The sequence below is a fragment of the Aspergillus japonicus genome (genome assembly GCF_003184785.1).
Source record: "Aspergillus japonicus CBS 114.51 unplaced genomic scaffold BO86scaffold_5, whole genome shotgun sequence".
NCBI classification, from domain to species: domain Eukaryota; kingdom Fungi; phylum Ascomycota; class Eurotiomycetes; order Eurotiales; family Aspergillaceae; genus Aspergillus; species Aspergillus japonicus.
In genome coordinates, this window is record NW_020291642.1 from 609,994 (window position 1) to 634,089 (window position 24,096).

At 52.1% G+C, this 24,096-nt stretch overlaps 9 protein-coding genes across 9 annotated transcripts; 5 read left to right on the plus strand and 4 right to left on the minus strand.

Moving 5' to 3' along the window:
- Nucleotides 1-122: 122 nt before the first annotated feature.
- Nucleotides 123-2,881, minus strand: BO86DRAFT_354469 (ARMH3 family protein). Its single transcript, XM_025669582.1, has 8 exons — nucleotides 2,679-2,881; nucleotides 2,503-2,625; nucleotides 2,359-2,439; nucleotides 2,155-2,308; nucleotides 1,985-2,097; nucleotides 1,594-1,928; nucleotides 1,129-1,539; nucleotides 123-1,056 (listed from the first exon to the last, which is right to left on the minus strand). Exons 1-8 carry the CDS (start codon nucleotides 2,757-2,759, stop codon nucleotides 327-329), a joined length of 2,028 nt encoding a protein of 675 aa, XP_025531592.1. The 5' UTR covers nucleotides 2,760-2,881; the 3' UTR covers nucleotides 123-326.
- A 1,118-nt stretch (nucleotides 2,882-3,999) lies between these two features.
- BO86DRAFT_354471 (uncharacterized protein) lies at nucleotides 4,000-6,971 on the plus strand. Its single transcript, XM_025669583.1, has 2 exons — nucleotides 4,000-4,707; nucleotides 5,689-6,971. Exons 1-2 carry the CDS (start codon nucleotides 4,012-4,014, stop codon nucleotides 6,724-6,726), a joined length of 1,734 nt encoding a protein of 577 aa, XP_025531593.1. The 5' UTR covers nucleotides 4,000-4,011; the 3' UTR covers nucleotides 6,727-6,971.
- BO86DRAFT_385994 (v-SNARE protein VTI1) lies at nucleotides 6,875-8,194 on the minus strand. Its single transcript, XM_025671235.1, has 3 exons — nucleotides 7,674-8,194; nucleotides 7,187-7,593; nucleotides 6,875-7,120 (listed from the first exon to the last, which is right to left on the minus strand). The coding sequence occupies exons 1-3, from the start codon at nucleotides 7,851-7,853 to the stop codon at nucleotides 7,033-7,035; spliced, it is 675 nt and encodes a 224-aa protein (XP_025531594.1). The 5' UTR covers nucleotides 7,854-8,194; the 3' UTR covers nucleotides 6,875-7,032.
- Nucleotides 8,195-8,904: 710 nt separating this feature from the next.
- On the plus strand, nucleotides 8,905-10,994 carry BO86DRAFT_164387 (uncharacterized protein). The gene is made up of 2 exons (XM_025666447.1): nucleotides 8,905-9,322; nucleotides 9,376-10,994. Exons 1-2 carry the CDS (start codon nucleotides 9,109-9,111, stop codon nucleotides 10,809-10,811), a joined length of 1,650 nt encoding a protein of 549 aa, XP_025531595.1. The 5' UTR covers nucleotides 8,905-9,108; the 3' UTR covers nucleotides 10,812-10,994.
- Nucleotides 10,969-12,985, minus strand: rvb1 (RuvB family ATP-dependent DNA helicase pontin). The gene is made up of 4 exons (XM_025668735.1): nucleotides 12,653-12,985; nucleotides 12,322-12,541; nucleotides 11,686-12,233; nucleotides 10,969-11,617 (listed from the first exon to the last, which is right to left on the minus strand). Exons 1-4 carry the CDS (start codon nucleotides 12,794-12,796, stop codon nucleotides 11,153-11,155), a joined length of 1,377 nt encoding a protein of 458 aa, XP_025531596.1. The 5' UTR covers nucleotides 12,797-12,985; the 3' UTR covers nucleotides 10,969-11,152.
- A 116-nt stretch (nucleotides 12,986-13,101) lies between these two features.
- Nucleotides 13,102-14,200, plus strand: BO86DRAFT_385996 (mitochondrial 54S ribosomal protein bL28m). Its single transcript, XM_025671236.1, has one exon. The coding sequence runs from the start codon at nucleotides 13,246-13,248 to the stop codon at nucleotides 13,882-13,884; it is 639 nt and encodes a 212-aa protein (XP_025531597.1). The 5' UTR covers nucleotides 13,102-13,245; the 3' UTR covers nucleotides 13,885-14,200.
- A 364-nt stretch (nucleotides 14,201-14,564) lies between these two features.
- BO86DRAFT_385997 (putative alpha-1,6-mannosyltransferase subunit) lies at nucleotides 14,565-15,981 on the plus strand. The gene is made up of 3 exons (XM_025671237.1): nucleotides 14,565-14,938; nucleotides 15,033-15,466; nucleotides 15,595-15,981. The coding sequence occupies exons 1-3, from the start codon at nucleotides 14,647-14,649 to the stop codon at nucleotides 15,823-15,825; spliced, it is 957 nt and encodes a 318-aa protein (XP_025531598.1). The 5' UTR covers nucleotides 14,565-14,646; the 3' UTR covers nucleotides 15,826-15,981.
- An 8-nt stretch (nucleotides 15,982-15,989) lies between these two features.
- Nucleotides 15,990-17,552, minus strand: BO86DRAFT_385998 (trans-2-enoyl-CoA reductase (NADPH) TSC13). Its single transcript, XM_025671238.1, has 3 exons — nucleotides 17,391-17,552; nucleotides 17,114-17,329; nucleotides 15,990-17,051 (listed from the first exon to the last, which is right to left on the minus strand). Exons 1-3 carry the CDS (start codon nucleotides 17,419-17,421, stop codon nucleotides 16,369-16,371), a joined length of 930 nt encoding a protein of 309 aa, XP_025531599.1. The 5' UTR covers nucleotides 17,422-17,552; the 3' UTR covers nucleotides 15,990-16,368.
- A 1,933-nt stretch (nucleotides 17,553-19,485) lies between these two features.
- On the plus strand, nucleotides 19,486-23,047 carry BO86DRAFT_303943 (peroxidase/cytochrome P450 family protein; the record flags this gene model as incomplete). The annotated part of the gene is made up of 7 exons (XM_025667597.1): nucleotides 19,486-19,752; nucleotides 19,804-19,901; nucleotides 19,956-20,004; nucleotides 20,053-20,245; nucleotides 20,297-22,475; nucleotides 22,529-22,655; nucleotides 22,718-23,047. 7 exons carry the CDS (start codon nucleotides 19,486-19,488, stop codon nucleotides 23,045-23,047), a joined length of 3,243 nt encoding a protein of 1,080 aa, XP_025531600.1.
- Between the last annotated feature and the right edge of the window lie 1,049 nt (nucleotides 23,048-24,096).

Genomic DNA, 24,096 nt, shown 5'->3' on the forward strand with positions numbered 1-24,096 from the left:
GCTATGATAATGCTATCACTGTAACATTAATAGGATAAAACCGGCGCAAGTTCTGGCGTCCAAATTGAGTAACAATTTTGTTTCCTTACGGGATAGGCTTGTCAACGGACATGGTATTGAATTTTGACACTAAACGCATCACCCTTAACCAAATAAGTACACCATACATACACAGCTTCCGCAGGTCGGACGGACATTCTGACGCAGACTTCACCCTCCAGTGCTACGTGAAACTGAGCTCTCCTCCACCTCCTCTCTACTCACAACCAAATACGCGATCAAATCTTCAAGACACCTACATACACACAACCCGACACACGAATCTCCTACGCGACTAATTGCCTAGCATCGTCCACGGCGCATCGCGCCGCCCGCTTCAACTCCACCTTCCAATCCGCCTCACGGAACTTTTGCCACGCACTGAGACCCTCCAGCGGCGGGATACTCAGCGTCTCGTACCCTTGCTTGATGATCCGATGCACCTCCCGCGGACTAAGATTCTTCTTCAGATTTGGCGACACGGGCGCCGGGCTCTCGCCGTCCGCCGCACCACTACCACCAACAGCCTCGCCGCCCTTATCCGGGACAAACAGAAGAGTGTGGAAGTGCGTGGAGACGGAGATCAAGGTCTCGATTGCGGTGAGGTGGACCTCTGCGCTGGATGATATGCTCGGATCTGTCTTGGGGATGTGGCCCACCGCCACCGCTGAGTGAGGACCGCTAGCCGCGCCGCCGCCGCTGGATTTGAAGGCGTACACGTCGCGGAATCGGGCGATGATTGGGCCGGTTTCGACGAGCTTGTAGAAGAGGTCGTCGTAGCTGGACGGGTCCGGGAGGAAGGTGTCGCCCGCGGAGACGCAGAAGGCGATCAGGTTGACCAGGGTGGTGGTGAGGGTGTGGATGTGCGGGGTGCTGGTGATGAGGTCGGAGACGTAGGTGGTCAGGAAGCGCATCAGGGAGAGTAAGGTGCGCCAGAGTTCGGACCAGTGATAGGTGAGGCGGATCTTGTTCTTGGAGAGGTAGGTGAGGAGGCGGAGGAAGATGGCGATGCAGTGGCTGGGTTTGGTGTTAGAAGTTTGAGGGGGGATTTACGAGATTGAAGAGACAGGGAGGAGGTTGATGGCGTACCTGTAGAGATTTACATCGAGGCGACGTCGAAGGTTGTGGGTAAGGGTATCAATGAGGATGTCGAAGATGGCTGTGGTGGGGACTCGCTCGCTGGTGATGAGAGGCAGGTATGGTTGCTTTTGGCGACACAGTCGGATTTTGCGCTTGCTTTCGTCGCTGCAAAGTTGTTTGCAGAGCGCGTTGTCTTCGGATATTATGCGGAGGGTCAGGAGGTTGAGCTCTGCGTAGTGAGCGGTCCGCGGTGATCGGTAGGCATGTTGGAGAAGGTAGGATGTTAATGAGAGGAATGATGCGAAGGGGGACTCCTCGTTGTCCTTCTCGGGGGCCAAGCTGATGAGGTGAAGCCCGAACAGTTTATTGGCATTGATGAAGTCGTAGGTAGCTAGGAGGATCGATGCTTGTTGCGCGGGCCTGCTTTCGTTAGCTGGTCCTTAGGACAAGAATGACGCTTGTTGAAGGTCGTACAGTGATGCAAATAACTCCTTCGCTTCCTCGGCAGTAGGTGGATTCGGCCGATCCTTCTTACCGGAAGCAAGAGCGCCCAAACCAAAGTACATCAATGTGCTGATCAATGTCCAGCCCTCGGGAGAGTCGTCCTGCACGGCAGCGTAACCGTTTCTGAGAGCTCCACAGGAACTACCGACTCCTCTGGCGATTTTCTGAATGCTCGCTTCATTCACAAAGTCGTCAAGCCGTAGCTGATACGGATTCTGCATCTCGAACTTGTTGTAATTTGCTAGCAGTCCGAGAAGAAGAAACGGCTCAAATACTTGCACGGGCGTCTCTGACTCTTGTACGAACTGCGATGCATGTCAATTTGAGTTATCCGACGGACGGGAGAGGTCATCGAACGAACCTTCATGATTGAAGGGAACAGGTCGCGATGCGTGAGATATGAGACGAGGCTGGTCTTGTATGCGCCAGCAGTCATTGCAATAGCAGTCTTTATGGCTTGAAGTCGTAGCGCATCTAAATGCCCAGTCAGCGCTTGGACATAAGTCTTCTTCCATTGCGCTAGGAGCTCACAGGTTTTGCCATTGCGAATGATCCCATCCAAGACAGCGACGAAATTGAAAATTGCATGGTCAACATTGTCGAGACCAGCGAGAACGGTGATTACATCTGAGCTAGGATTGGTGTATTTTTTCTTCAAGACACAGGCTAGGAAGACCGTCAAGGTCTATTGTCTGCTTAGTGATGGGAGTTCAGCTTCGAGGAACATTGACCCACCTCAAGAGCATACGAGTCAACGGGACTGGACCCCGACGCAGCTTCACTTATGGCACGAGTGAAGAGTTGCTGGGTTTGAGCCTGCTGACGAGTCAGCGATGGTCATTCTACACTTTTGAACTCATAATCACGTGGGTCATTGACCTGCAGATTCAGGGTTTCATCAGGATTGAGCTGATTTAGTAGTGCATTGAGCTGGCTCCTATCCGGTGGCAGCAGAAAGAATTCTCTCCAAAAACCCTCCGAGGGTTCCGGAAAATCCGTGGTCTAGCAGATCGGTCAGATGTATGTGATGTAGAAACATAGGTGGAAGTACATACCTGGAATAGATTCTCGTATAGTTGCACGATCTTCGGTTTGAAGGTTTCCGGTCTACTTTGCTGGGTCAAAGGGGAATCCATTATGCTTAAAGATTGAATTGGACGATCGGCACAGAACACAAGATCATGGCCAATATAGTAGATAAGAGCAAAGAAGTCAAGGCCGACCTAAGTGCCTGGCGGACGGGGAGGATGTTATTGACATCCCATGCTTTGAGGGGGAATTTCAGCGGTCGTCGCCTTATTCGACACCACTCTTTTTCTGCCTTTTTAGGCCATCAATCCCCACCACCTGGTTGGCACCACTACAAGCCACTTCCCCTATCTCTCTCTCTCTCTCTCCATTTTTACACGAGCCTGTCCATTTTTCGAGTAGAGACCAAATCGAAACACCGCTACGGCAGTATTCAGGAGCAGCCATTCGCTTGAAACCTTTTCATCCGATAATCAGAACTCCTCGTCCCAATCCATAGAAGCGAGCTACGAGAACATCTGCTTGTTGAAGATGACATAATCAGGGGATGATGAGACCTACAAGTAAGTTTGACCATGTGGCATCTTCATAAAATAAACCGTCAAGGGGGTCCAGCGATTATTATCAAGTTCGAGGATAGAGTGATGAAGAGAAAGTACTGTAAGCAATCCTGCTAAGGAAGGTTATCCTGGACATAAATTCTTGATCACCTTAAACTATTTCAGCCCAAACATAGCTTAACAATAAGATAATACTCATGTAAACTGATGTTTTGTCGGATGCAGAAGAAAGCAATTAGTCATCTGATTCCAAGTTGACGCCTGAGGTGCTCAACTGCCAAATCATGACTAAGGAGCATTGTCCAATGGCAGAACAGTGAATATTCGTGCTCTGGGTGAATGACGAGGGTTGAAACGGATCATGAATGAAGGACAGAGAACAAACAAAAGAACATGCCACTTAAAACCAGTCACTAAGCAATGATAATCATTAGTTATTGGATCCTACCCCAGTCTCTAATGGATTTACTTCATCAATTTCTAGTCTAGAACAGCAGAGCGCAGTGGCGCCACTTGACCTGTGTAGAAACGCCTCAATGCTGATTGGCCGATGCGGTCGTGGCCCTGACCTCTTTTAACCGACTCAGGACCCGACCCGGCGTTCTTCCGCCTCCCCCAAACAGAACTCAATCTTTCCCGACTCACTTCCATCCTCCTCCTCGCATCCTCTATCACAATCACTACATTGACCAAACGAAACGTTCAGACATCGTGGGAAATTAGTTACACGCTGCCCTGTCGCTTCATAGATTATCTACTATCAATCTTCAATTTACCGCCTCGTTTTTACACAGTCACTATGCAGTCTTCAGTGACATCATCCGCCACGCTGCTCAGCTTGTTGAGACAGTCATCGAGCAGACGCACAGCACAGACATGCCGTCTTTTCTCTTCATATGGAAACTCACAGCGATCTTCTTCGAAGCGTGAGTTGCAGACTGCTACCGCATACCGTCCACACAGTCTGCCCACTTCCTTCCCGCCACCTCGGAGCCCGGGGTCGTCCGACACCTCCATTGCCGCAGACTTCCCCTCCTTCCGCGAGATGACCTCGCCTCAGCTTCCTGGCCAACAAGCCTATTCTCCGAACATCAACCTCAACGAAGCCGAATCACAGAAGCCCAAGCCCGTCGAGACCTCTCCCGCCACTACCGCTAAGCCCGTCGAGAAGCCCCGCAGAAAACTTCGCGCCCGCAAGGCTGCTATGAAGCTGACCCCGGTGGCCATTGAGCAACTCCGTAAACTCTTGTCTCAGCCAGAACCCAAACTGATCCGCGTTGGAGTCAAGAACCGAGGCTGCTCTGGCCTCGCCTACCACCTGGAGTACGTGGAGAAGCCGGGCACTTTCGACGAGGTTGTGGAGCAAGACGGTGTCAAGGTCTTGATCGACAGCAAGGCTCTCTTTAGCATAATCGGAAGTGAGATGGACTGGCAAGAAGACAAGCTCAGCAGGAAATTCGTCTTCCGCAACCCCAATATTAGTAAGCACAATCTGGTTTCACCGGACAACCGCACGGAGCGTATACTAACAAATCTTTTTAGAGGAACAATGCGGATGCGGTGAATCCTTCATGGTATAGGTCGCTGATATGCGCTTCCATACGACTTTGTTATTCATTATTGGATGAACTGGGTTTTGGGTTCCTACATGCATTGAATGGCGTTCTGTGGGCGGTCTCCTTTGGCGAATGAGCAGCTTCTTTCTTTTCCTGAACATACACTCTGATTCCCGGGCACATAGCCTACCAATTGTGCAATATATTCTTTTCTCTCTTTCCTATGTGCATGATAAAACATAACTTTACTGATCAGACTGCGCCACCGCACATGACAATATGTGGTGGTCTACTCATTCTCAATACATCTAATTGGGGAAGACAGTTTGAACAATTATGCCTCCGAATTGAGTTAGGTGTGTCGGAGAAAGCTGGGTTGGTCGCATAGCCCAGTAGTCGGGTAGCACGATAGCTAAGAAAATCTACTCATAATCTCCAAATGTGCCCTTGTTAACGACATCCCCGCGAGCAACGATGTCTAATAAAAGCATTCAGAGACATTCTAGGCGCGCGTAGATCAATGCACCATGCATTAATCCGAACTTGACGTAGGTAAAGCCACTGAGTTGCTGGGAGTAAAAACTGGTACCCGGGGCAATAGGCTCAGGGTCAAGCACTGATCAGCCCATGCTAGTCTTGTGGCTTCAGCGTGACGCCGTCGCGCTATTTCCAGTTTTTATACATAAAACTAGACCCAGAACGGATTCAAGTTGCGTTGCTCAGGCTGCAAGATGATCGATGATAGACCGGGGAAAAGCAGTAACGACGTATCACGTGGGGATAGCATTTGGGACAATCAGCCCCATTCTCCACTTTATCAGCTTATCGACCCTCCCCTTTCCACCCTTCATCCCGCATCGCTGCACTTGTGACGCACGGCCGTATCGCTTGCTTCCCTGCAACAACACCTCCATATAGAGAAAAGCACAATGCCGACGCCGACGCTTCTCACTCCTGATCGCATGCTCGACCTCAATGATTCCACCTCAACCCCCCTTTACGTCATCATCCGCTTCTCAGCCTCTATCCCCGACCTCCCCCTCGACATCTTCTCCCCCGAGACCACCACCTCCGCCGGTCTGAAACAACTCATCCGCACACGTCTCCCACCAAATCTCTCCTCCCACCGTCTCCGTCTAATCTACGCTGGTCGTGGCCTCGAAGATGCCACCCCGCTAGCCGCATCTCTCAAACTCCCGCCCTCCTCGTCCGCCCGCTCCACCCCCCGGCCCCCGGAGGACGACGAATCCACCACAACCTCCAAGGGCAAAGGCAAGGCCCCTGTCCGTGATCCACCCCGCCTGTATATCCACTGCTCCATCGGCGACATCGTTCTCTCCGCCGGCGACCTCGCCGCCGAAGCGGCCATCGCATCCACCATCCGGCAACCGCAGGACTCAGATTCGGGAGATGAAGACGGCAATGATGGATCGCCAACTGGCTCTCGGCGTAATAGGCATCAAGGGTCCTCGTCTTCGGCATTGGACTCCGCTGGAGGGACGACGACGCCCGCGCCCCGCGGATTCGACCGGCTGCTGGCGGCCGGGTTCACGCCCGCGGAGGTGACGGCGCTGCGGTCCCAGTTCATGGCCATCCAGGCGGTTTCGCGGACGCCGGATACGATGCCCAGCGGTGCGGAGTTGCGCGAGATGGAGGATCGGTGGATGGATGAGGGGTCGTCGGCGATGGCGGCCGGGGGAGGAGCCACGGGCGGTGGTGGTGCCGGGGGTGGTGGGGAAGGGATCTCGTTTGCGGACGACGATGGTGGGTTCGGGCCTGGGTCGCGGGGCGCGATGGACGATATGCTTTGGGGGGCGGTGATGGGGTTCTTTTGGCCGGTGGGCTGTGCGATGTGGTTGCGGCGAGAGGAAGGGGTCTGGAGTTGGCGGAAGGGGTTTGCGGTGTTTGTGGGGGTGGTGGTTAATGTTGCCTTCGGGGCGATGCGGATCATGAATTAGTGTTTCTGGGTGGTGTTCGGCTCTTTTGTTTTGTTTTTCTTCTGGTCTACTCCGTACTTGAGCGGGATACCCTATTGTGTTTTTCTTTCTGGCGCTTTTTCTTTCTTCTGTTTGAGTTTGGTTGGAGTATTCAGTGCGTTCCATGTAGTGCTGGACACAGTGGTCTTTGATTAGAGCTGGAAGAGTGCTATCATACAAAATTCCGTGGAGGAGTCTGCTAATGCAGACGTGTATATGTCGTTAACAAAGTACTACAAAGGAAAAAAGATGGTCATCCCATGGTAACGCCTGCTGGAAAACCCACGCTCAGTGGAACTTGCTGTAGATCACAGCGAAAATCAAAAGAATCAACACAGTAATGATTGCAATGGTAATCAGCCGATTCGTAGCCATCCTATGATGCGAGTTAGCATTAAAACCGTGCGCAAATCACTGCAGGGTATGGCAAAGGGGCCAGTACCTACGGGCCATGCCCCTCAATGTCTTAATACTGGTATCTACGTAGCCCTCACTCTCCAACAGACGACCTCGAGCATTGATGATGGTCTCCCGCTGCTGGTTCAGATCCGCCAGAGTGTTGCGGCCGATATCCTCCGTCTCAAGAGCGATGCGCTGACTCTCCTGGAGCCGAGCCGAACTGCGCTCCAGGCGCTCTGTACCAGACAGAAGTTGCTGGCGCTGTTCCAGATGCTCGTCCTGCGGATCATCCGTGTACCGATCGCCGAAGAGGGCTTTGCGGTCATCCGACAGAGACCGCAGCTTGCGCTTGGCCTCATCGATGTCCGTCGCATAGTTGCGGACCCGGGTGTTGATTTTCGATCGGGCGGAAGAGGGGATGTTCTGTTTCTCCATGCGCATTTGGTCCAACTGTGTTTCGAAAGGGGAGGAGTTGGTTAGATTGGTGGAATGATAGACATCGCGCAGGGGACAGGCGTCGAGCAACGCACCAATTCCGTGGCCTCATCCAGCGCTCTTTCCGCTTGCCGGATGGCAGACTTCCGTTGTTCACCGCTCGACTCCGAGATCTGATCTAGCTTCTGGTTGAGGTCGGCCTGGACCAGCTTCAACTCGGTCTCGTAGCTGCTGAACAGCTCCGAGCCGGCATCGGTGTCCAACGGGTTCGACATGGTGATATGGGTGGGAAGTGACACTGCTGGAAGTGTTGGCTATTGCGAGTGTCCCTGAGATAGACAATCGAGGCCGGATGAGGTAGCGGATCGATAGGGGCGTTGTGGTGGATCGGATAAAGCGGAGAGATTGGCCACTTGTATCCTCGTGGTGGCTGGCCAGTGCCCGGCCTGTTGGATCTAATGACGGATTGAGCCCACCTACAAAGGTCAACTAATGGATGAACTGGTACGGTGACTTGAGTTGGGTCCTATGTGAAAACCCCCACGCTCAAATAAACAAATTTCGACCGATGAACAGATTAGAGATGAAGATGGATGCAGAAAGTGACCGAGTTGGGGATGTGCCTATTTCACTGCATGCCAAAGAACCAGGAACGGCGGCGGCTTCCTGTCGGCCTGCACGTGACCGTATTCCGAGGCTGTCCTTATTTCCGGACTGACGTCGCAAATTCGATAGCAATTACTTCTTGATGATCCTATTGTCTTCGTTTACTCTGTTTATTGTTGCTTGAACTCGGTTGGGCGCACCCTCCCGTGGCTGTTTAATGAGCAATGTTTTCTCTATCTTCTCACAGTCGAACAGTCGTAGTCTATTTTGACAGCGATTGCTATATGTGCACAAAGGTGCGAGGAAGTTTCTCAGTCAATAGTTGATCGCATCCCCGCTCAACTTATTGTTGGGCCCCTCTTTCCGCCATTATCGCCTTGGCTGGGTGGAGCTGCAACGGATTCCCTCCTGCGTCTTGACCGCCATACAAGGTCGCTTCCTTCGATCGATCTCTGAATCACCCCTCCTATAAACAAAAAGCAGAGGTCACGCACTTTTCTTCTGCCGATCTGCATCAGAAGGAATTCCTGCTTTACCCCAAAGAATGGCTAAAGGGGCTCAGGGAGCTCTATATTAAGCTGATTTACCCCTCGGTATTTCCGTCATATGATGTGATCACACCGGAAAGCCACATGAGGGCATATCGGAAGCATTAGTAGGGCAGAGAAAATCTGATCGTGTCTGCGCTGATAAGCCTGTCGCCTTCACTTACTGCAACGCTTTCCACAAGCCCTTTTATATTGCATGCCCCCTGTGAGCTCCCGCTATCTGGCCCCGGTAGAAACAAGGAACAATCGCCAGTGTGTCTAAAACTACAGACACGAACCTTGAATCGGGTGACTTCAACCGCAGAGCTAGCGAGGAATCCCTATACCGAACACCGGAAGCCAATGGCTGAGGTGACTGTCGAGTGCCATTATTCTCATGCCCGTCTCACAGCCAGAGCGTGTCGCTATAATAGGGGGTGGTTGCACGGGAATTACCTCGTTCTGGGCCTTGCAAAACTCCGGTCATGACGTCCACATTTTCGAAGCCTCCGATGCCCTCGGCGGGCGTATCAAGTCACTGCCTTTCGAGCATGAGGGCATTCAAACCAACGTGAATTCAGAATCATCTGTCTACAATATTGAGGCTTCTCGTCAGTGTCATTTTCCCATGATGCCCTCTGGACAGGACTGATTTGCAACCCAGCAAACTTGGATTCATTGCTGCGCTACCTGGGAGTGTCGACCATTAGACATCGATTTGGCGTCAGGGCAACTGACGGAGATCGCAGTTCTTGGTGGAGTGACAGTATATTGCAAAGCATCCTTATCCAGCCCTGGATTCTTTGCTGCAAGGAGACGTATGTGATACTGTCGGATATCATCTGGCTCAAGTTCTTAGCCATCGACGTGCTGTGTAAGGATGTCTCGCCGTATAGGGCCCGTAACATTGAGTCACTTCTCTCTGCCAAGAGATATCTTGCGAAAGAAGGATACTCTGCCAGCTTCCGTGATGAGTACCTAGCTCCAATACTTTCGGTTTTATGGGGCACAAACACTGGTAAGCTCCTTTCACGGCTACCTATCGAAGCTGCTATCCGCTGTCTGTATGACCATCAGCTGCTCTGGCCGCGGCAGAATGTTCCGAGGTGGCGTAGCATTGAACGAGGCGCGAGCCACCTAGTGCAGGTTCTTTCTCGCGACTTTGATCCTTCCAGAGTACATCTAAAGGCCAAAGTACGACGAGTGACCCGGTACGACAAGAAAGTCTATAGACTGGTTACTGCAGATGGCCGCGAAAGGGATTTCAATCGCATCATTTTCGCTGTCGATAGCGAAGACATTATGCACATATTGGGGCCTCTTGCGAGCGCGCAAGACAGGAAGATCATTGGGGGATTGGGCACAACGAAAAACATATCTGTGTTGCATTCGGACTCCCTCGTGGGTGAAGGCGTAAAATCCTCAATACAATTCCTGCCAGGTGAGGGTTGGGGAAGCGCTGCTCACCAGCTGGGCCGGCTTCTGCTGGAAAGAGAGCATTCTACGACCGCCTACACTTATGTGCTGGAGCCCATCGTGCCTGGGCGCTCATCCGAGGACTCAACGCCCCGGAAATCTAGCCTCAGCTATAATGTTAATGCCTTAGACAGTGTTTCAGCGTCTCTTTACGGTCCGTTTTACATCACGCTGAACCCGATTATGCCCCCCCATCCTAGCATCGTGCAGAGTGTGTATGAATTCACCGAGCCAGATCCAAGCTTCAGCACACTACAGGCACAAAATGATCTTGCGCTCATTCAGAACAAACGAGATTTGAGCTACGGATTCTGTTGGACGGGCCGTGGGCACCTTGAGGATGCCATCACTGCAGGCTTGCGGATTGCGATTGAAGACTTGAACGCAGAAGTCCCTTTCCCAGTCGAGTTCCATCCCGTACCTTTCGCGGCGGACCTGCCCCGTCCAAGCCTGGGCCTCCCTTTTCATATCATCCGGACCCTACTCCGGCTACTTCAACTTCTTGTCCTTGTTCTGGAACTGCTGATGCCCTTGCTGCCTGGACCGGCCTCGCGATTCATAGTTCACCGCCACAGACACTTATCGAGGCAGGAGCCTGGGAAGCCGTCAAGACAAGGGGAATGATGGAAGATCTGCCCTCTTTGCCTCTCAGATTGAGTTGAATTGCTTAGGAACAATAGACTGAATAGATCTCTTGCCGAGACTTGCTCCGGGTATACAGATTATTGAGATATAGCTATATTCGACTGCCCCCGGCTAGAGGTTTCGGATCCATCTCACGATGACAGGCAGGTATGTTAGGTTGCCAATTAAGCTTAGAATTTTTAGATTTTCATATGGATCGTTCCACTCCATCTGTCGGTCGAAGTACATGATAAAAGAAGAAAGACAAGGATTAGGCCAGACCCAGAAAAGCTCACGTTCATTAAACTCCGATCACAAAGGCACCACTCGGTTTGGATTATCTATTTCAGGAACTTGTCGTCGTCCTGGCTGACGATCAAAGCACTTCTCTTGGTATCGATGAAGAGATCTTCGACCTCAGCCACGTCGGCCTCTTCGATGCCACCCGGCCGGCCGTTGACCCGGGCAAGGATGCTGGCAGGGGTCAATAATTGCAGGGCGTAGCGCAAGCTGACCTTGCTGCCGTGCTCCGAAACCTTGTCCAAGGCCGGGTCAGTGATGGTGATGCCTTCCGTCTTCGCGCGCAGGCGAATGATGGTCTTGATCTCGTCGTGGGTGTAGGGGTGAGTGGGAATGATGAGGAGACGGGCGAGGAGGTCGGGGGGGATGCCGTGGGCGGCCGAGATATCGTCCGTGCCGCGGATGACGGTGTGGCCGCGGTTGGAGGCGAGGATGACGATCGGGGAGATGGTGGATTCGAGGGCCCGGTTGAGATACGTGAAGCATTCGATGTCGAGCATGTGGACCTGGAAGGTGTGTTGTTAGATAAGTCGCGCGTATTGCGGGATGGTAAATTGCGGGGAGTATAACGAACCTCGTCGATGAAAAGAACACCAGGGACAAGCTCGGCAACACCTTGGTCGATGTAGCGGTTGACGACCTTGTTGATCTCCTGACGCAACTTGTCCGTGATCTCGGTCTTCTTGGGCTTCATCAGCTGGCCCATCATGCTCATCACGTCCTGTCCGCCTTGCGGCCGGGCGTTGGCCATATCGAGATCGTGTAGCGTCACGTCCTGGACGATTTCCTTCTTCTTGTGAACCTCGCCCTTGGGGACCGGGACGTACTCCTCCGCCTCCAGATCGAACTCGGTCGCATATGCGTCGGAGCGTCCCACACGCTTGCAAGCGCCGGTGTTGGCTTCGATGTAGATGACGTCTCCCACCGTGACACGCTCCTTCTGGATGGCCTCGTAGATGCTGGGGTCCAGGCGCAGCTTCTTCGTGCCCTTGGCGGACTTCAGTCCGATGATCAAATGGCTGATCGTCCGTCCGTATCCCCCCAATGGGTTCTCGGCCTCCTCGGGCGTGAGCTCCGTCACTTCGCCTTCGTACACTTCCTTGGTTTCGCGGACACGGAGACCTATAGATGATTTCGCGTTAGCCGCCCGCATTCTTTGTCGCTTCTCCTTCCCGGCCTGCGGCTGCAGCAGCAGTAGTGGGTTGTTTACCAATTGCTCTCCGGAAATTCTCCATCAGCGCCTCCGTCTTCTTCACTTCGGCAGAGTAGATCTCACTGCCGACGATGGGGCAGAATGGGACCTTGGTTCCCAGTTCCTGCGATACAGCAAGAGCGAGAGCTGTCTTGCCCGTACCAGGACCACCGGCCAACAGCACGGCACGGCCAGCCATCTTCTTCGCCTTGATCAGATCAACAACAACACCGCATGCCTAATGGGAGAAGATTTCGCGCTTGTCAGCCAACGATGTGTCTCAACGGGAGCAAGCAGAGAAACAATAGTTTCTTGTGCACAGAAAAGAAGGGGATTTGTCGTCGCATACCTCACGGGCAGCATCTTGCCCGACAAATCCATCGCCGGTGGTCTCTGCGGTTCCGTCTGGCCGAAGACCGAGGCCCTTGATGTGCGTGTGCGCTGCGGTTCTGTTCTCGCGCGAATTGCCCTTCACTTCACTGATCTGGACCATGGTGAAGGGATTGCGACCTTACTCGGAAGGCCACAGAGGAAGCGAACGGAAAAGTCGAGGAATAGGGATTGAGGATTGAGAAGATGGGCTGCGAAGAGCTGACGGAACGGAGCTCACAAGTAAGGACGATGGGATTAGGAGGAATGAAGAGAAACAAACGGTCGGTTTTGGTATGGATGATGCTGAGCAACTGCTTGCTTGCTTGCTGAGCGGAAATTCCGATCGATCAATCAGAGCGGCCTGTGTTCAAGGCGGTCAGCCGCCACGCCCAAATTCTTTCTCTCCTACTCCCGCCGGAAGTGCGTCCAGGCCTTGTCGATTATCGCCCAGCAGCTTGAGATCTCTCCCTCACTCCTCAATTGGCCGAATTCGCCATCGATTTGTCCGGCAGTGACTCTGTCATGGTCAAGAGCTGAATCTTACACTTCAATTCACAGACAGAATAAAGGATGGCGGGCCTACAGACTCGCTCGGCCATGTCCCTCCCCTTCACCCTCTCTGCGGCCTTTCGCAACCTTTCCCTCAACACCGCGAAGCGGTCCTTCTCCACGACACTGCCTGTACAGAAGACGCGACAACTTCCGGACCATATCCCACCGTACCCGTACGGCCCCAACTATGTCTTCAAGCAGTCCAACTCCGGTCTGTACGGCGGCGCGATGATCCGATTCGGCAACAAGATCTCCGACGGCAAGAACGAAGGCAAGACCCGCCGATCCTGGAAGCCCAACGTTCGCCGCAAGAAGATCTGGAGCGAGAGTCTTGAGAAGTTCCTATTCATCAAGGTGACGAAGAAGGCATTGAGGACGATCGAGAAGTGCGGCGGACTCGACAACTACCTCCTGGGCAACAGCCCGGCACGGATCAAGGAGCTGGGTATCTTCGGCTGGGAGCTGCGGTGGCAGGTGATGAACTCGCCCAAGATGCAAGAGAAATTCGAAATGGACAGGCTGCTCTTCAATATCGAGAAGCCTCAGACCTTCGAGGAGTTTGTGGCGCAAAAGGAGGCTGAGAGAAAGAAGGCGGCGCTTGATCTGACGAATATCAAGAAATTGACGAAGCCTACGCTCAATGAGAAGCAGTACTGAGAGGGGACACAAAGGATTGAAGTCTTGGGTTTTGGGCTAGGAACCGTTTCGAAGCATCCGAGGTTCAAGACCTGGGAATGAGAACGTCTGTTGTATTATATCTATTTGCGATCGTGGTCGACAGTCTTGCGCAGGCAGTGTCAGTGGAGTACCTCTATCTTGCTGACTGCTCGTTGAAGAGAAACTCTATGGCTGTCCGGCTTTGATTTTCTTGCATTGATTACCATGGACCTTGCATGTTCCGATTTTTGTTTGTTGTATTTATACTTTATATCACCTTGGCCAATGAGATTAGAATTTGACTACTGGTCATCGAGCAGGGGCTTTCTTTAGCTGGTGAAGCGTACAAGAACGAGCTGGTGTCTATAGTACTGTACAATGAAGCACACCCATGTACAGTACTGTCCTGCCCGGTACAATGTAGCCAAAAGACTCAAAAGAGTCATGAGTGACACTTGGCTCTACAAATCAATCCTGCGTCACTCAACCAACTTGACTCGGGCTTGCCTTGGAGCTAATAATATCTCTGGAAAGCACATACTTAGGACGGACTTGCTCGGGCCCTCTGGAATGTTGTGATATCTCGGGCCAGCGCAAGGCCCGCGGATTGATAGCCGGAAGCGGCAGAACGGCCCCATCTCTATGCGGTGACGCTTTGTCCGAACAAGTACTCGTACTTAGAAACCATCCAGCTTCTCTTCCAACGAATCTCTTCCTCACCAGTCACCCAGCATTCGCTCGCTGGGGACAGATTTTGCCAGCATGCAGTTCGCCTTACCTCCACGGAGGGCCCCAATCACTCCGGTGTACGGACGATCCTCGCGATTCTCGTTACAGCGCAGGAAACAGCTCAAAGCCATTGCCATCCTCGCCTTTGCGCTCCTCACCATATTCTTCCTCCTTTCCCAATTCTTCTACACAAGCACTGGCACCCCTGCTGTGTCCGCGAGCACTTCTGGTGTTGTCATCGTCACAGTGTTAGATCGGGTCGGCTTCAGCGAAGATTACATCGAGAAGATTGTCAAGAACCGGGAGGACTACGCAAAGCGTCATGGTGAGTGACCCCGGGAGAGGACAAGGCGGTTGACACACGATTACTACCACTTTGTTGCACTACGACTGACAAAAACGCATTCGCTGCCAATCAGGGTATACGAATTTCTTCGCCAATGTGTCTGACTACGAATCCTCCATCGGCGACTCGCCGCAGAGCTGGGCGGTCATCCCCGCCGTCCGGCATGCGATGGCATCCCATCCTTACTCACAGTACTTCTTCCACCTCGAAGCGCACGCCCTGATCATGAACCCGAGCAAGTCGCTGGGGTCGCATGTCCTGGACAAGCAGCGGCTCGAATCGCTGATGCTCAAGGAGGTCTCCGTCGTGCCGCCCGACAGCATCATCAAGACCTTCTCGCATGTCCACCCCGAAGACGTCGACCTGATCATCACCACCGACAATGAGGACATGAGTCCCGGGAGCTTTGTGCTGCGGCAGGGCGATTTCGCCAAGTTCTTCCTGGACTTGTGGTTCGATCCCCTGTATCGGAGTTATAACTTCGCGAAGGCGGAGACGCATGTCTTGGTAAGGATTCTGTTGCGTCGTTCTTTTCTTCTCTGCTTTTTCTCTGCTTCGGCTCAATCTTCCTGGGCTTTCTGCAAACTTTGTGTCACCGTAACGTTTCTGACTCACGTCATCGTTTCGCTCGCTAGGATCACATTGTCCAATGGCATCCCACCATCCTCGCCCGGTTGGCGCTACTGCCTCAGCGAACCATCAACGCCTACAGCAAGGATTGCTCGGCGGCGGCGGCGAACGGCATCTACAAGGACGGCGATCTTGTCATCCGATTCCTTGGCTGTAACACCGATACGAAGCGGAGCTGCGAGAAAGAGATGGAGCCCTACTACCGCCTTTGGCAGACGAAATTGAAGACTGGGTGATCTCCATTCACTCCAACTGGTTTCTTTATTTTTTACTTTTTCTTGCTGGAATTTGGAGTTGTGTGGTTGTGGGTTTGGGGGGGGTACGAAACTGTCTTTTTTGTTCTTACTGGTTTATTGTTCCAGGTGTTCTCTGGAGTTTCATGAGGATGCACCACATAGAGCGAGCGCGTGTATTATTATAGGTTGAATTGGAACTACTGCCTTTCTTCATTTTTTTTTTCGCATCAGGAGACCTTTAAGAACACCAATTGCGACATTAGACTCGATGTAGCGCACCGATGTCACGCGGAGTGAGTGTCAGGTGCGATAGGGGGAACTAGGTTGCTGGTGGATTTTCCGACCACTGATTTTAAGCTTCGTGGCGATGTCTCATCCATTCGTCGGTTTTACTTTTTCGTAACTGTGAGATTGTTGAATAAGGGCGAAACCATGTTCTTCATGACGTGTGACTTCTTTGGGGAGGAGAGTCCACCAAACGATGTGTTTCCCTCCTCAACCCCTCCTCCTTTCCAATAAATCTTATCTCCCGTTTCACTAACTCTAAACGAGGCCAGGAAAGAGAGCAAAGCGCTTGCGCTTGTACTTGTCGCCGAACTCCTTGCGGTAGCGACGCTCCTTCTTCTTGGCCCAGATGGCCATCTGGGCGGAGCCGACGACGAGGAACAGGAGGACGCTCCAGCTGAGGCCGCTGAGCAGGTAGATGCCGACCCAGGCGACGATCTCGAAGAAGTAGTTGGGGCAGGTAACGACGCTGAAGCCGAAGCCGGCGGGGATGCCGCGCTCGGTGGTGCCGGGCCGGCGCAGGTCGCGCAGGATGCAGTGGGCGTTCAGGTTGGCCAGCTCGCCGAAGGCGAAGAGGGCCAGGCCCGTGTACCGCAGGAAGGCGTCCCCGTCGCGGGCGACCGCGGGGCTGTCCGGGCGGAAGACCCAGTAGGCGATGTTGACGCCGGCCAGGAGCCAGTAGTGGCCGCTGTTCTTGAGGATGTTGCGCGCGGGCATCGTGGCGTTGCTGAAGCGGTGGATGAAGATGGTCTCATACTCGCGCTTGATGAAGTGGACCGTCAGGAGGGCGCAGACCAGGCGTTGGAAGGTGGAGGGCTCCGCGAGCGGCTGGTTGAAGTTGTAGTAGATGTACGGCCGCAGCGGGTAGAGGAAGAGGTAGGGGATGATGAGCGGGCCCAGGTATTCGATGAGGTAGACGGTGCGCCATCCTAGTTGAGGGCCTGGATAGTGTGAGGGAGACGAGGTTAGTGTGATCCTATCTGGAGTAGGAGGTTGGGCATACCGAGGTCCTTGACGTGGATCACGCTCTTTTCCTTCAGGCCGGTGCCATCGACGGTCAGGTCCTTGGAGTTGGGGACGAGCGTCCGGTCGCTTCCCTTGGTGATGCGGAGGCGGTGGATGGAGAAGTTCGAGGCTTTGGCCAACGCTTGGTAGATTTCCTCGGTCGAGGCATCGGGCGCTACTTGGAGCTCCTTGGGGAGCTTTCGGATGGGTTTACCTGGAGAGAAGCGGTGTTAGTCTGGCAAGAATAGGTGGAATCGGTTGGGAAAAGGACTTACCCCGGGGCTCAACAACTAATGTTATCGCCATTTGGAACGAGCTGAGGGGGGAGCGAGTTGGAGATGGAGCACTCTGCTGATAGCAATTGATAGCTACCAATGATGACGGGGGTTCTAGGATGTGATGGAAGGCTGTGAAGATTAGTCCAGGATCCAGGTCTGATGCCGGGCATGCGCGAAAATTACCCTAACTCTTGGTTCTCCTGCACTGCACTGAGCTTACCGCGCTTACTCGACTGGGTAAGCTCAGAGCCTCGGCTTCCGGCGGACGGGAACCATCACGTGGCAGACCGCCCTCAGCCGCATAACGAAGGGCATTATTGGGGGCTGGAGTCCAAAAGAGGTTGTGATTCTTATGAATTACACTATGTATAATACAGAGTGGATTCATGATCATTATGATTGATTTATGGCCCACCATCTTTCAGCTGAAGGAAGCTTGAAGGATCCCCGGGCCGAATTCGGATGGAACCTTCACTCGTATTGTTTTCAAGTTTCCATGCACAGCCTGAGTCAGATGTCCTGCCTGAGAAAAATGGTACAGCAAGGCTGAACGAACGAACAAACAAACCATGGCACCATCCTTCAGGACCATGTGATAATTGCCAGGTAACTGACTCGGCAGGAGACAACAGACAGAGTCTAGAATATCGGCCTGGATGAACACCCTTTCATGTTCCTTCCACACATGGCGCCTCGCTTTGATTGTCCAGCTGAGAAAAGGCATTGAGCCATTGACATTATCATCATTAGGCTAAGCTTGCGTCGGGCTAGCGTCCCGAAAATCAAATAGTGTCGCAGTTAGTGTCGGCCTGTCAGCCAGCCTTTCGTCTCTTCTCCATCGGCCGTTTAGCACGTTTTAGCAACTTGGAACCATTTTAGTGTCAGGCGTTCCCCGGCACTCTCAGTACCATCCCTCAAATGGCAATCCTCCAATTGATAACCACAAGTAATCAAAAGCAAACAAAGATCGCTACGCGCACTTGTCCAAGTGTCGCTGCTCAGCAAATCAACCTAGGATTGATTTCACGGGATGACGGGCTCAACTGAGTTTCCAAACCGTCCACAATGTCATTGACAGTCCCTCATCCAAACAAATCACATCGTGGCTATCAATCACCCAAAGGCCGGCTTTCCATACCTACGAAGTATCAACCTAGAATTCGTCTGTTTGTGCCACCCGAATGGACGACTCGAGAGCTCCAGCGGCACAATTTGAACTCACTTCTCATCGGCTCACTAAAGTAAGAACTTTACCTAGTCTAGAAGCGACCTTTTACGAGTTCTCCACGCTCTCTGCATCGCCTCCCTGATAGGGGCCCCTCCCTCGGTCTTTACCGGTCCCCTCCATCATCTAGACCATGGCGCCTTTTACCTTTGATGTCCCGCTAAGGCACCTCTAATCACGGCCAATTTGTCTGTCAGCTCAGCGTGGCGTAAATCCCAGCTGGAACAGCGCTCATTTGTCCCCATGTCTCATACATACGAATCACAATGTCGTCGGACTAGCACTCCTCACGGGGCATTCTTCGCCTAGACAAGATGCCAATGCCTCTCATGCCGTAAATTTCTTATTCGCTCGTATCGGGGTCGCCGACTCTCTCTCTCCCCACAGCCACCATGCTGATACTGATCCAATCCTATAAATGAGCATGCGTTTCCCCCTTCTCTTACCGATCGCATTTGCTTGTCGGTGGTCAACCTGTCACGCACAGATACTTTTAGTTGTTGGCTTCTGAAGCCTGTGCGTTTAGGCTTTAGTGCACTGTTTACCGTGCCTGGTTCGGTTCTCCCCGCATTTGGCAGTGCCTCCACATTCTTCGGTGCAATCGCTTGGTTTCTTTTCCCGGATTTTGTTTTCAACTACCTGGTGAGCCACATTGTCCCAATGCGTTCGTTATTCTCGTACTTTTGGGCAAGCCAGCGAGCATATTTCTTAGGGTCCCCGGAATGGCTCCGACGGATCAGTTGTGATGAGCAAGCAATGGCACATTCTTGTTGGCCTGCTACATTCCTATGCAAAGCAATCACTAACAACCAGCACAGTGTCAAAATATCACCAGATTGTATACTAAGAGGCTTGATCTAGCCCGTCATGGCTACCAAGCAGGAGAAGTCCCTCCTGAACGGTGTTGGGAGCAAGATCTCCCAGGTCGAGAAAGTCATTTCAGCATCCTTACGGCCATTGCCTACTACGACGGGCGATGGGACATACGTCACAGAGCAGGTGCAGACAGGCTTTGTCAAGGACCTTGGCCATGTCGACCTTGATAACATCAAGGCCATTTTGGAGATTGTTAAGGATACTGCAACAGGCGAGCCGCTCAATGACAGACACTATATCATGGAGCGAGTGATCCAGGTCAGTGCTCTAATTTTGCATTCGTATTCAGCCTTTCTAATTCTTGTTTAGCTCGCTTCCGGTCTACCCTCAACCTCCCGAAATGCGAAAGCTTTGACAAACACTTTCCTCAAACAACTATGGAACGATTTGGAGCATCCACCAATCTCGTAAGTTGATTGACAGAGACTATATATTGACCACGAGATTGACCGCATTTTTAGCTACCTCGGTTCGGACCACGTATACAGACAAGCGGATGGTTCAGGCAATGTATGCACTTCCCACCATATTCTGCAGAATCTTTCACTAACGAATCAGAACTTCCTATGGCCTCACATTGGTGCCGCTGGTTCCCACTATGCCAGATCTGTACGCCCAACGACAGTACAGTCTCCTTCTCTTCCAGAGCCCGAGACACTTTTTGCCTCTCTCTTGGAGCGAAAGGATTACAAGGAACATCCGAACAAGATCTCCAGCATCTTGTTCTACCTTGCTTCCATCATCATTCATGGTAAGCTGAAAACCGAGATGCTTTCCAGGTAATTAGCTGACAGTTCTTGAGATCTTTTCCAAACCGACCGCAATGATTATACTGTGAGCTTGACATCTTCTTACTTGGACCTGTCGCCGTTATATGGCAACAACCAAGACGAGCAGAATCAGGTAAGGACATTCAAGGACGGAAAACTGAAGCCGGATTGCTTCTCCAGCAAACGTATTCTGGGCTTTCCTCCAGGTGTCGGTGTTCTCCTGATCATGTTCAACCGCTTCCACAACTACGTGGTTGAAAACTTGGCTACCATCAACGAGGGCGGTCGTTTCACCAAGCCAGATGAGTCGAATACCAAAGCATATGCGAAGTACGACAATGACCTCTTCCAGACTGCTCGACTGGTGACGTGCGGCTTGTATATCAACATTATCCTGAAGGACTACGTTCGTACAATTTTGAACATCAACCGAACGGACAGCACCTGGAGTCTGGACCCTCGAGCAGAGATGCAGGATGGACTTCTTGGTGAGGCACCAGCACAGGCCACCGGTAACCAAGTTTCTGCTGAGTTCAATCTCGTGTACCGCTGGCACTCTTGTATCTCCAAGCGGGATGAGAAATGGACGCAGGATATGTACCGCGAGTTATTCCCGGGCAAAGAGCCGGAGGAGATCTCTCTGCGAGAATTTCTGCGGGGGGTGGGTCAGTGGGAAGCTCGTCTACCAGAGGAGCCTTCTGAACGCCCGTTCGCTGGGCTACAGCGCAAGGAAGACGGATCGCTGGACGAAGGTGAACTAGCTAAGCTTTTTGCAGACAGTGTTGAGGATTGTGCGGGTGCCTTTGGAGCATCAAATGTTCCTTCGGTCTTCCGCAACATCGAAGCCCTGGGTATCATGCAGGCCCGTTCCTGGAACTTGGCCACGTTGAACGAATTCCGAAAATACTTCAACCTCACGACTTACAAGACATTTGAGGAAATCAACCCTGACCCTTACATTGCTGGTCAGCTCAAGAGGCTGTACGAGCATCCCGACCTGGTTGAAATCTACCCGGGCATCATTGTGGAAGATGCGAAGGAATCTACTATACCTGGAAGTGGCCTGTGCACGAACTACACGATATCGAGAGCTATCCTCTCCGATGCCGTAGCCTTAGTCCGTGGTGATCGCTTCTATACAGTGGACTACACGCCAAAGCATCTGACGAATTGGGCATACAACGAGATTCAGTATCAAGATACTGTTGATCAAGGGCATGTCTTCTACAAACTTGTCTTACGTGCATTCCCCAACACATTCGCTGGCAACTCTATATACGCTCATTTCCCTCTCGTTGTTCCATCCGAGAATGAGAAGATTTGCAAGGATCTTGGCCGCTTTGACGACTACAGCTGGGCTCGGCCCAGCCTCACCCCGCCTCCACAGTTCATCTCCTCGAATGCCGCCTGCATGGCCATTCTGAGCGACCAAGAGACTTTCAAAGTCACCTGGGGTAAGAAGATTGAGTTCCTCATGCGTCACAACAATCAGCCTCACGGCCGGGACTTTATGCTGTCCGGAGACAAACCTCCGAACGCTGCGTCCCGGAAGATGATGGGAGCAGCCCTCTATCGTGACAAATGGGAGAGCGAGGCTAAAAAGTTCTATGAGAACATCACCTTGAAACTTTTGCATCAGCATTCGTATCAGATTGCCGGTGTCAATCAGGTCGATATTGTTCGCGACATCGCCAATCTCGCGCAGGTTCATTTCTGCGCGAATGTGTTTTCTCTGCCCCTCAAAACCGAATCGAACCCCAGGGGTATTTTCACGGAACAAGAACTTTATGAGATAATGGCTCTTGTATTTGCGTCGATCTTTTACGATGCCGATGTTGGGAAATCGTTTGAGCTCAATCAGGGTGCGCGGAGCGCAACACAGCAGCTCGGAGAGCTGACAATGGCCAATGTCGACTTCGTTAGGAATACCGGCTTCATCCAGAGTCTGGTCCACAGTCTGCATCGGCATGATATTCTGAGCGAATATGGTGTGCACATGATCCAGCGTTTGCTCGCGAGTCAAATCTCCCCGACTGAGATTGTTTGGACGCACATTCTGCCGACTGCGGGCGGGATGGTTGCCAACCAAGCCCAGCTCTTCTCGCAATGTCTTGACTACTATCTGTCCGAGGAAGGCTCTGTTCATCTGCCAGAGATCAATCGACTTGCTAAGGAAGACACCCCTGAAACTGATGATCTTTTGCTGAGATAGTAAGACTCCCTTAAGACCGTACTTCGATTCTGGTACTAACGGACTGTTCTAGCTTCATGGAAGGCGCTCGTTTGCGCTCTTCGGTAGCCTTGCCTCGTTACGTGGCCAAGCCCACGGTGATCGAGGATGCCGGGAAGAAGCTGGCATTGAAGACCGGCCAGCTGGTTTATTGCAACTTGGTATGTTAATCGAATCGATGGCTTGGTGTGGAGTTTCGTGGAGTGCTAACATTGCATAATAGGTCGCCGCTTCAAGAGACCCCGTCTGCTTCCCGGAGCCTGAAACCGTGAGACTTGACCGTGACATGAGCGCATATGCACACTTCGGATGGGGCCCTCACCAATGCCTCGGAATGAGTCTCTGCAAGCTGGCGCTCACAACCATGTTGAAGGTTGTAGGACGTTTAGACAACCTCCGACGTGCTCCTGGCCCCCAGGGCCAGTTGAAGAAGATTCCAAGCCATGGAGGCATAACCATTTACATGACTGCCGATCAGAGCAGTTTCTGGCCCTTCCCTTCGACCATGAAAATTCAGTGGGATGGAGAGCTACCGCCTCTTGCTGCGAACTAAGGGGTCGGCGGGTTGACGGGTTGGCACGAGTTTTTAGCGTGTATATTAATGTCTTGGATTAGCCTATCTATATATCTCTCTCTTTTTACTTCTATCTTTGTCTTTTTCCAGCTCCAAGAGCTTGGTTTCTTAGTACATCTTGAATGATGAGAGGTGTGATGGAACCGATTCCTTTGCATGGGTTAATGCATGGCATTGTTTGTATACAGATATCTGCTAGAGAGAAGAACAGTGTTAACATTCACTCGTGCTGAATGGGTTTTCCAAACTGGAAAGGCTTATGAATAATGTCTTATTGGATATGGGATGTTCTCTTCACTGCTTCTTAGCGAGTTTGAATGTTGTATATTACAAATCCAGCTGCGGCAGGAAGTATATATCACAGGACAACTGTAGTGGTAGTAAAGACAAGCCAACAGACCGACCGAGGGATCATCGAGTCTTACTGGATCATCGAGTCTTACTGAAGCACTCTGTCTTAACGCCTTGTTTCCCATTTGAGGCGTCACAAAAGTTGAACATATCCATTCACTGTACTTGGTAATTGTCCGTACTAGGTAAGGTAGGAGTCGGGCCTTAAGTACTCCATAGGCTCTGATGCAATAACACTGGCCGCGGGGAAAGAAGAAGACCCGCTCCGGACGCTTCAACCGCGAAAGTAAGAGAGGTAAGAGCGTGCTAACGAAAGAGAGCCGCCCGCTAGAGAAGCTCCCGTCCAGTCTATCGGCACAATTTCACGAACCTTCCAGCTGCAAGCAACACCCGACGACTCACTTCCACCTCCTCCACCTCCTCCTCACCCTCATCCTCTCACCCAGTACTTACACCCCACCTCCCTCTTCTCTCTCCCTCCCATCCACAACTTACTCAAATTTCTACTCTTTCATCAAGGCGAGGACTCGATTTCCTTCCTCTCCCGATTGTTTGAATCCTCGAAATCGAGATCGAAATTTCAGGGCAGCGCCTGCACCGTTCCCTGTCATCCTTGATCATCGCCAGCGGTACAGTAATAACGCCGCTATCCTCAATCCTTACCTTATCTTCTTCCA